Source organism: Acanthisitta chloris, unplaced genomic scaffold (genome assembly GCF_000695815.1).
Source record: "Acanthisitta chloris isolate BGI_N310 unplaced genomic scaffold, ASM69581v1 scaffold26941, whole genome shotgun sequence".
Lineage (NCBI taxonomy): Eukaryota > Metazoa > Chordata > Aves > Passeriformes > Acanthisittidae > Acanthisitta > Acanthisitta chloris.
In genome coordinates this window covers 6,887-16,977 of record NW_008654799.1, presented here as the reverse complement: position 1 = coordinate 16,977, position 10,091 = coordinate 6,887, and the positions used below count along the sequence as shown (strand labels likewise).

General features: G+C 46.7%; 1 protein-coding gene across 1 annotated transcript in view; it reads right to left on the bottom strand.

The window, feature by feature from the left end:
* Window positions 1–37: 37 nt before the first annotated feature.
* Window positions 38–10,091, bottom strand: part of DHX9 (DEAH (Asp-Glu-Ala-His) box helicase 9) — a gene marked incomplete at both ends in the record, with an annotated part of 16,558 nt that continues 6,504 nt past the window's right edge. Inside the window, 15 exons of the mRNA XM_009083686.1 lie at window positions 38–198; window positions 1,205–1,357; window positions 1,979–2,052; window positions 2,189–2,283; window positions 2,587–2,800; window positions 3,394–3,494; window positions 3,669–3,825; window positions 4,920–5,002; window positions 5,843–5,984; window positions 6,611–6,802; window positions 7,299–7,376; window positions 8,574–8,735; window positions 8,830–8,919; window positions 9,499–9,632; window positions 10,016–10,062. Of these exons, the coding sequence (XP_009081934.1) occupies window positions 38–198; window positions 1,205–1,357; window positions 1,979–2,052; window positions 2,189–2,283; window positions 2,587–2,800; window positions 3,394–3,494; window positions 3,669–3,825; window positions 4,920–5,002; window positions 5,843–5,984; window positions 6,611–6,802; window positions 7,299–7,376; window positions 8,574–8,735; window positions 8,830–8,919; window positions 9,499–9,632; window positions 10,016–10,062 (1,883 nt within the window). The remainder of the gene's footprint in view (window positions 199–1,204; window positions 1,358–1,978; window positions 2,053–2,188; window positions 2,284–2,586; window positions 2,801–3,393; window positions 3,495–3,668; window positions 3,826–4,919; window positions 5,003–5,842; window positions 5,985–6,610; window positions 6,803–7,298; window positions 7,377–8,573; window positions 8,736–8,829; window positions 8,920–9,498; window positions 9,633–10,015; window positions 10,063–10,091) is intronic.

The following is a 10,091-nucleotide window of genomic DNA, read 5'->3' as shown; positions in this document are numbered from 1 at the left end:
CACACAGCTAACACAGCCCATGGACACCCAGGGCCACCTTTGAGCGTGCGTTCCGCCTCGATCACGGCGTCCAGGGGAGGAGGCTCGATGGCCTTGGCCAGGAACTGCCCGATCCCTCCCAGCCGCAGCAGTTTGATGCTCAGAGCAATCTCATGGAGTGGTGTCCGGAACATCTCGGGTGTCATGTGAGTCTGCAGCCTGCAAAGAGAAGAGAACAGAGTCCCACATTCCTCTGAGCACAGGCTCTGATGACCATGAGGGCTGATGCCACCAGCAGCAACCATAGCTCTCCAAAGCAAACGCTGCCTCCGAACCAACCCCTCAGCTCCCATTGTGCTCCTGCAACTTGGGCTCTGCTGCCAGGAAATTCCTGCTTCTCCCTTCTCCTCTGGGGAATTTTCACCGAGAATGCACAGAGGTTTACATTATTTGAAGGAAGGTAACCTTAAAACCATGAAGTCCTTTGATTACTTCAGCAGCCTAAAAGCAGTTCACTGTCACAAACTGTTGATTAAAATCACTCCACTGTGCTAGACAGCAGATCTAAATAAATTCAACAAGAGTTTTTGACCAACTGATGCTTTCAGAGGCTACAGAAAGCTGAACATCAAAACACAGCTATGCTCTAACAGCCAGAGAAAGGACAGTGCAACTTTCATGTGAGAGATCAAACATGGAGTACAAGAGCTGTGTAGCCTTCTCCAACCAGCAGAGATTTCCATAGCTCTAGGAACAGAGAAACAGCTTGGCAGAGACAAGAGGTCAGAAGTTTCAGCAGCAGGGAAGGTGCTAGAGCAGCATGAAGGGGTTTCCTGGCCACAAAATGAGGATGGAGAGAAAAGCAACATCTGCTTTCCCTGCTTTTCCTCACTTCCATGACAGAATTGCCTGTTACATGGAGGTCCCAGGTGCCCCCAATGTTTGAAGGTGAACTAGAGCCTTCCCCTCACTACAGACCTCTTTTCTGCCTTGCCTCAATCCCCAAGCAGTATTATTTTTCCCCTGAGAGGTTCTGTAGTTTGCTGTGAAGCTCTTAATAATGAAATCACCAACTATTCACCCACCTCATGCTACAGGTAAAAATATATCAACATCTATTTGAGGGTTTTTAAGCCAGAGAACTGAGATGTCGACCAGAAGCAGCAGCCAGCAGGTCTGGGGGAGCTGTGTGAGGGTGTGTTGTCCCTGGGGGGCACAGCCTCACCTCTCAAAGCGAGCTCTGCTGCACAGGTGGAAGCAGAACCCGGCGCGCACGCGCCCGGCGCGGCCCTTCCGCTGCTCCAGGTTGGTTTTGGATGCCCACACCGTGGCATAGTTGGTCATGTTGTTATGTGCAGTGAACAGCTTCACTTTTTGCCTGTTACAGGGGGAAAAAACAGGACTTTAGATCAGTTTTACTCCATCTGATGTCCTGCCAAATCTGTTCCTGTGTTATTGCTTGCAGCCACACTGTAACCACCCCAGTCTGAGTAGCTGAGCTGTGGCTAGCCAGGTGTCAGTCTGGAAGATGAAGCATCACACTCTATTAAAGCAGTGCCCCCAGCTATGGCACAGAATGATGTTCTCACTACTGTCCCAACAGTGTAAAATCCTCAGAATTTGTAATGTGTAATTTGCTCAGAGAACATGCACAGCAAGGCAGGATCTGTAACAAGCGACACAAATCTTCCTCTTTTGCACCAGGCAGACACTGAGGGTTTGTAATGCTCATTTGGCAGATGACATCTATCAAACAGGCATGGAGACCCAGTGCCACCTCAGTGAATAGTGCCAGCATGACCAGCCCAGCCCACTGGGATGCCAGCGTGGTGTGTCACTGTGCTGCACAGCTAGAGACAATGCTAATTTGTCTGCAGTGAGTCCTCAAGCTCAGCCCTGGGAGCATGGGAACACAAGGCACTTGTGTGTGCTCCCAACCCTCTTTGTGCATTCCCAAGAGTAGGATTCCCAGAACAAAAAGCTGCTTTCATGAACTCACTTGCAGGAGTCGATGACGAAGACGACGTCGTTGATGGTGATGCTGGTCTCGGCGATGCTCGTGGACAGAATGACCTGCAAACAGCAGGAAAGGGACAGGGACATTGCTGGGGCTGAAAGAGCTGATGGACAGCAAGATAAATTGCAGAACTTATAGAGAGAGGTCAGCAATACACTGCCCAACAGGAGTGCACACCGAGGGTTCCCCTACCTTGGTGACTCCGGCAGGCACGGGATCAAACACTCGGCGCTGCTCCTCCAGAGGGATTTGGGAATGCAGAGGTAAAATCCTGTACTGCTGACCTCCTGCAACAGGGATACGAGGTGCTTGGGAATTACTACATGAATCTCATTTTTTCTTTGCACAACATAATCATTTCATAGTATGTTAAGGGGTTGGAATGGACTTATAAACCATCTAGTGCCCACCCCAAGCCCTGGGCAGGGACACCTCCCACCAGAGCAGGTTGCTCAAGGCTCATCCAACCTGGCTGTGAACACTGCCAGGGTTGGGGCAGCCACAGCCTCCCTGGGCAACCTGGGACAGGGTCTCACCACCCTCAGATTTCCTTCAGAAAAGATGGAATACAATAAACCAGCTGCTTGTACCAAAGCGTGGATTCATTTCTAGATGCTTCTGCATTGTATAGATCAAGTTCCAGCCAGGCAAGAACACAAGGACAGCTCCTGGGACATTCAGAGTCTTGATGTAAACCAGCAGGGCCTCAATGAGCTCAAAAGAAGTTTCTCTCTCGCTCAGCTGAGCCATGGAGTGCTTTGTTTCTGGGCCGTATTCATCGCTGCAAATAAGGTTGCAATTGGTCTACAAAACAAAAACACCACAACAGGAATCACATAAATGAGTTGACTGGCAGTGTGGAGACTTCTGGCTGGCCAGGCAAACAGGAGAATGAGAGCTGTGGGCAGCTCCTTCCCAAGGAAAACTGGTCACTTCTTTAATATTTCAACTAACTGCCCAGAACAGAAGTTTTCAACCTACAAACTAAAGCTTTGCCATCAGAGTGAGTTGGTCTATGTCTGTAAGCCCTGATAACATCAACTGCCAGAGAAGAAGGGAGAGAGTCTAAATTTTCACCCTGAAAAGCTATCACCAAGCTCATTTTTCTCTGTTTCTTCAGCCAAGGTCACTAATCTTTACTTTCTAAAGCACTTCAGTTCTAGCTTTAAAGAGAATTAGGCTGACAAAAGATGAGAACTTTAGCTTCAATGAAAAAGGAATCCTTCAGTTTACAAGGGCAGCGAGAAAATGCAGTTCTGTTGCTGAAGTTAACAGCAACCTCAGCTATTATAAAGAGGAAAGCAGGTACAAGTGTTTCAGTTCAACAATGCCAAATGAATTACACACAAGCTAGAGCCCTCACTGGTTCATTTTCATAATAAAAAAGCCAAACATACATCCTCATCTTCAGCACTTTCTTCGTCCTTATCTTTCTTCTTCCTCTCCTTTGGTGGAGGAACAAAATGAGTCATCTGAATGCAATCTTCCAGGAAATAATCTGCAAGGACAGACAGGTTATTAGGACTGACTGCCAGACACCTGTAAGGGAACACCACTCTTTTCATCCTCTCTTGGGAATCCCCTGATATAACTGGGATGGTTCAGAGTATGAAGCCAAGAGGGATTAAAATCAAAACTAAAGCAGCTCCTGGAAGTGCAAGCAATGATTTACCCTGGACAGGAAAGGTCCTCCCATAGACCTCGATGATGGGACAGTTGAAGAAGTATTCATAGAACATAGTGGTGTCGATGGTGGCAGACATGAGGATAACCCTGATCTCAGGATATGCCTGAATGACATCCCTCAGCACCACCAGAAGGAAGTCAGTCTGCACAGAAACACAGTGAGAGCATCATTAGCTGCCTATCCACACAAAGCAACATCTTCTCAAAAGACCAGAAGGAATTACACACATACACATTTACTGAGCAGGAGTTTTGCTGGACAAGAGAAGTAAAAAGTAGCACAAAAACATTCTATAACCAGAAACAGTTGTCAGTGCTTTATTTTGAAAATGCTCAATTCCAGGGGTGACTTTTTAAGATTTCCAGCATAAAGAAGGTTTATTCTTTTCCCCAAGAACAGTTTGCTTCTTTCTTAACAATACATTACAACCTCAGGTCTTCTTAAAGTAGCCATAGCTCATAAGATGATCAGGAACAATTCAGTGCAAGTTTATAGTTCTGTGCAAGTTTAGTTCTGTTTATAGTTCTGTTTCAACATGACATCTCTAGTTTTGCCATGCACTTAGCTCCACAGGTGTAATCTCTATCTCAGCCAGCTACACCTTCAAAACCTGTATTTTACAGCATTAATACACACTTTGTAGAGATGCATCAGACAAATGTGTGTTACAATTCCATCCAAATGAGTCCCCAAATTCTGTCAAAACAAGCTCAAGCATCTTGTCACAACTAAACAGCTTCTCTCACTCTTGGTGTGGCAAAGCTGAAAAGCAGATGGAGTAATCAAGGGGACATAATGTTTCCTATTTCTTAAATGACATACAATCCCTCCCCTAATTCTGTTGTCAACTTGCTGCATTTTACTTCATGTAACCCCAAATTTCCAGGGATCACTCTCAAGATTCAAGTTCTGTAACACAACCCTGTCAGCAGAACAGCACTCCAGTGGCATTCAGTGTGCTCTCTCACTTGGACAAGAAGTGTTTGTACTTTGTACCCTGTTCTGTTTTCCAGAGAAGACCAGGACACAGGAGATCCTGACAGGAAACACAAGTCCTTGCTCTGCTAATCAGGTAAGGAGTAATTAAGAGTTTCTAAAGATCTCACTGAAGATGGAAAACTCACACAGATGGCACTTAGTCAGACACAGTTTGCTCTCACATGTTGGCTACTGCACAAAGCACACCCAGCAGCTAAACAGGACAGAGAGATGAGGACTCATCACCAGCTCACTCACATTAATGTCCCTCTCGTGGATCTCATCCACAATGACATGGCTAATGCCACGGATCCCAGTCTCCACCTTTCGCAGAAGAACACCTGAAACAAGACAGCAGGTAAATGTTCACAGCTCAGCTGCCCCTGCCAGCCCCTGGGTTAAAACAGGCAGTGTGCAGGCTGCTCACCCTTTCTCCTCCCCATCTCTAACTGCCATGCTTCCCTCTGTGCAGGTCAGGGGATGAGGCATTGCCACTAGACTCATCTTTAGCCACCCAACGCTGCTTCCCCTTCTAAGGGCAACCAATATATGGCAATTTCATCTCTTCAAGAGACTGTTGGTGAAGATGGTGAAGGGCCTAGAGGGGAAGCCACATGAGGAGTGGCTGAAGGCACTTGCTTTGTTCAGACTGGAGAAGAGGGGACTGAGGGGAGACCTCAACTGAGGTCTGCAGCTTCCTCATGAGGGGCAGCACTGGCCTCTGCTCCCTCTGACCAGCAACAGGACTCAAGGGACTGGCATGAAGCTGTGTCAGTGGAGATTTGATGGGTATCAGGAAAAGTTTCTTTGCCTAGAGGGTGTTTGGGCAGTGCTCATGGCCTCAAGCCTGACAGAGCTCAATGAATGTTTGGCCAATGCTCTCAGGCACAGTGTGATTCCTGGGGCTGTGCAGGGCCTGAAGCAGGACTCAATGCTCCTTGTGGGTCCCTTCCAACGTGGAATATTCTATGATTTCTGTGTGCTATCACACCTGTATTACCACACTTCTGAACAACAACCTTTATCCTTCTCTGCACCACAGATAACCCTTCTTTGCAAACTTCTATCAGAACATCCCCTTTCAACAGACCCCCTAAAAACACCCATCTAACCACACTCCTGCTCCACCCCAGAGCTCAGCCCCAGAAGTGCCCAGCTGTGCCCATGCCAGCCATACAGACCCACAGTGCAGAACATGATGCTGGCGTGGGGCCGAGGCAGCACCGACTCGAAGCGCACGCTGTACCCACAGCTCTGCCCAGGCTCCTCTCCCCTCTCGTAGGACACTCTCTCCGCCACGGACACCGCGCTGATCCGACGGGGCTGGGGGTGCAAAAGCATTCCCTAACTCAATGAGGAGACTTTGCAACTTTATCACAACCACAGAGAGCAAGAAAGTGGATTATCAATGCTGCAGGTGTCCTGTGCCAAGATTTCCTTAGAGTAATCCCTGAGCAACACTAATACCTGTAACAGCTTTTTTTTTCCCCTTCTGAAATGGTCAATTCTGCACATAAAATCACAGAGGAGGGATATAAGGATATATAGGAATTACCAGTTGGCTTTTGCCACAACTTTCCCATTCAATCTGTCCAAAAGTTTTCACCTGGGCAAGGCACAAGCCACATTATTCCAACAGTAACACTCCAAATGAAAACATATATAGTGCTGAGGTTTCTCCTACTTGTATTACTGAGGAGAAACCTCTATGAATGGTGTCCTGCAATGACAATCAGGTTCCTCCACACATCCTCCAATCCTTCAAGGCCAGCTTGGATTGGGCTCTGAGCCACCTGGTCTAGTGAGTGGCATCTAGTCAGGTGGAATGAGATGTTCTTAAGGTCCCTCCCAACCCAGAGCACTGTAGGGTTCTGTGATTCTATCCCAGCAGGTGATTTCTTGTATTCACCACAAAAGAGAAGTGGCTGCAGTGGTCACTAGTTCCTCACCTGTGTCACCACTATGTTGCACTCAGCAGCTCTGTTGGTTTTGATGTATTCATCCAGGATGTACTGGGGCACTTGGGTGGTTTTGCCACAGCCAGTGGCACCACGGATGACAACAACAGAATTGTGATGGACTGCATTCAGAATTTCATCTTCAAAATTCTTCACAGGTAAGGCATCTCTCTCTTCTTGGATCTGGGAAAAAAAATATTCCAGCACATTGCCAGAATCTCCAAAAACCAACCTGTTCCTCTCTGCATCCATACTCTGTCTCACTTTTCTACACAGGTTTCCCTTACACAAAGGAAAAGCTGTGGAAGAACAGGCCATAGCCTGTGTTTATTCCTGACACAGCACAACACATCCCCACACTCATCCCAGTGAACATCCAGCACTTCTGAAACCACTGAGATCCAGCCTTACACACTCTGCACATGCCAGGTTTAACTTCTTCTGGAAAACAGACACCATGTGGCAGGAAGCACACTCACCCTCCTCAGCTCCTCATCCTGCTCCAGACGGTACAGGAACTCACTTTTCAGGTCCATGCTTATTTGCTCTGGAGTGAGCTGCAAGTACAAGACATTGCTTGGAAACTTTTTGACCCTCTGCTTATCCATACCATAACCTGGCTATCAAATCAGTCCCTCCTTCTGGAAAACAGACACCATGTGGCAGGAAGCACACTCACCCTCCTCAGCTCCTCATCCTGCTCCAGACGGTACAGGAACTCACTTTTCAGGTCCATGCTTATTTGCTCTGGAGTGAGCTGCAAGTACAAGACATTGCTTGGAAACTTTTTGACCCTCTGCTTATCCATACCATAACCTGGCTATCAAATCAGTCCCTCCAATGACCCCTTGACCCTCTGCTTATCCATACCATAACTTGGCTATCAAATCAGTCCCTTTAACATAATGACCCCAAGGATCAGTAAGAGATCATTTCCCACAGAACTCCCTGAAATCAGTGACACCTGAGCTATTTCATTTCATTCATTCCAGTGTATTAAACACTCATCCTCCAAAAAGTTTCTCAGAAAGGTCCAAAACACTGCAAAGAATGAGAGTTTACATTTAAACCCCTGAGCTGCCTGAAGAACACTCTATGCAGCAGGAAGCAATGAGATGATCATCCAGACAGGAGTTTTTCATGTGAGCAATGAACCACCTACAGAACAGCAGCTGAAAAGGGAAAAGGGAGCAGGGAGGGAAATTCATCAGGCCACTCCTGTACTTCAACTAGGAAAGGATCCTAAAGAAAGTCAGATTTGGTACTGAAGTGCTAATTGCTTTTACTGCAGAGCAGCAGAAAAGAGTCTGAAATTATTCTTTTGGCCATAAGGACTCTGGATCTCTGTTGTAGGAAACTACAGTTCCTGCCCTGAGAGATTTCTGACCAGATTATACCAGTTAGGCCAAACCACCACCTGAACATGGCAACCCTGTAATCTTTCCCTTCTCCCTCATTCTGTCATGCCACGTTGTTGGTTCTCATCTGTTCTGCACTGAATGGGACTAAAAATGACAAAAAATAAGAAAGTGGCTGACTGTGAAGTGCCACTGGCTTGGAGCAGTTTCTCCTTCCAGAAAACAAGTGTCCTAGCATGGAAATATGGGAAAGAGAAGCTAGGGAATCATAAAGGCCATGCCCATGAGCTTACCTTGTGATTTCAGTTACACACTTTGTATGGGCTGCAAACAGCAGGCAAAAAGTGAGACAAAGCAGAGAACTGGGACACTCAAGACACTGCTGATCAAGGACTAATAAAACATGGGCTAAACACAAAGGACTCCTACCAGGGAAAAGACTCCCTGTCTCCAGGCCAAGAAGGGAAGAAATTTTATCAGTGGACTGTTTTCTCCTTTGGAATAGCTCATACTTTAAATCCTGAAGGGAAAAAGCATTTAAAAGTTCCAGAAGCATAGGGAAAACAAGGAACAAATCCATTTTTAAGTCATCTTACATTTGCCAGAGGACCCTCATCAATATTGCAGCCAGTCCAAGGGTTCCAGTTGGAATGAGGAGGTGACCAGGGAACAACTCCTGTATGATTTTGTTTCTGCGACGGTTCGAAATGGGCCAACTTTCCAACACTGATCAGCACTGGATCGTTGGGATCTTCAGGCTACAAATCCAAAGCAGAGTGGGCAAGGACAGGTGAATGCCTTAAACAAGCAGCAGGGATGTCACACCCTGGAGCATCCAAACCACACACTCACCGGAGGCACAATCTCCAGGGACAGGTCCCGCACAGTCTTCTGCAGCTGGTTCTCTAACTCAGGAGACAGGGACACCTCATAGGGCTCCAGCTAGGAAATATTGAGAAGCTCCACATCAATACACACAAAAAGACAGGCACTGGGAGCCAGGAGTATGAGCTGCTAGAGCTGAACCATCACAGAGTTCCTTGGGAAACAAGGCCAAAGAGTATCATCGGCTCAAAATTCACAGTCCTGATGTGTTTTGGGACTTTTCACCAAGTAAGAATCTGTTTGATTTCAGAGGACACATTCCCAAACCTGTCATCAAACACCTAAATAATATCTATTACTAGGTATGTATATATTTGAATACCCACAAAATGCTCACATGCCAGAGAATGAGTCCAAACAGCTGAGCAGAAATACTTCAGCTCGTAGAAAAACTAGACTGAAAAAAACCCTTTTAACAGCCTGTAAAACTAGTTACTGCTCCACTCACACACACATGAAGTTGTATTTCTGGTCCAAATCACTGGCTAGACCACAAACAGTTGCTAGACTAAAGACTCCAAATTATCATTACCTTGTAAGATGTTAAATACTGAGAGCAAACTTTAACTCATTTGTGTTTATGCTTCTGTGTGGTGAAGTGAAAGCCCTAATTCCTGCCCCTTCTGCCACACTCACCGACTCTCCTTTCTTCTTGGTCTGCCCAGAGTAAGGCTCGATGACCCCCAGGTGGTAGAGCTGTCTGACCAGGGAGAGGGCACAGGCCTGTGCTGCCAGCTTTTTGTTTGATCCATGCTCACGGCTGGAAATCCCTGCAGCACACACAGGCACAGCTGAGGCAGCTGCTCAGTCCAGCAGCTCCCACAGAACACACTGCTCTGACATGGGCTCTCTGCACACACATGCCGAGTTTCCTGGAAAGTTTCACATCCTAATAAATCCAGACTTCCAAGAAATCCACTCCACCAGCCAACTTGCATTGGCTGCATTGTTACTTACTGCCTCACTCAGTCCTGGGAAGTTTTTCTGCATTCAGTGTCTAAGAAGTGTGATTATCCCATCCCACCCAGCTACAAATGATCCTTCACCTCTGGAAGTGGCTCCAGCACATAGCTATAAAAGTCTGTACCCACAAATACTCCTCAGTACCAACACCCACCCTTTGCTAAGCTAAAAAATAAATAGAAACACTTACTTCTACACAGTTGCTTCAAATAGATGTTCATTTCTGCAATAAAGCTCCTGCAGGACAAAGGAAGAACTCTAAGGTA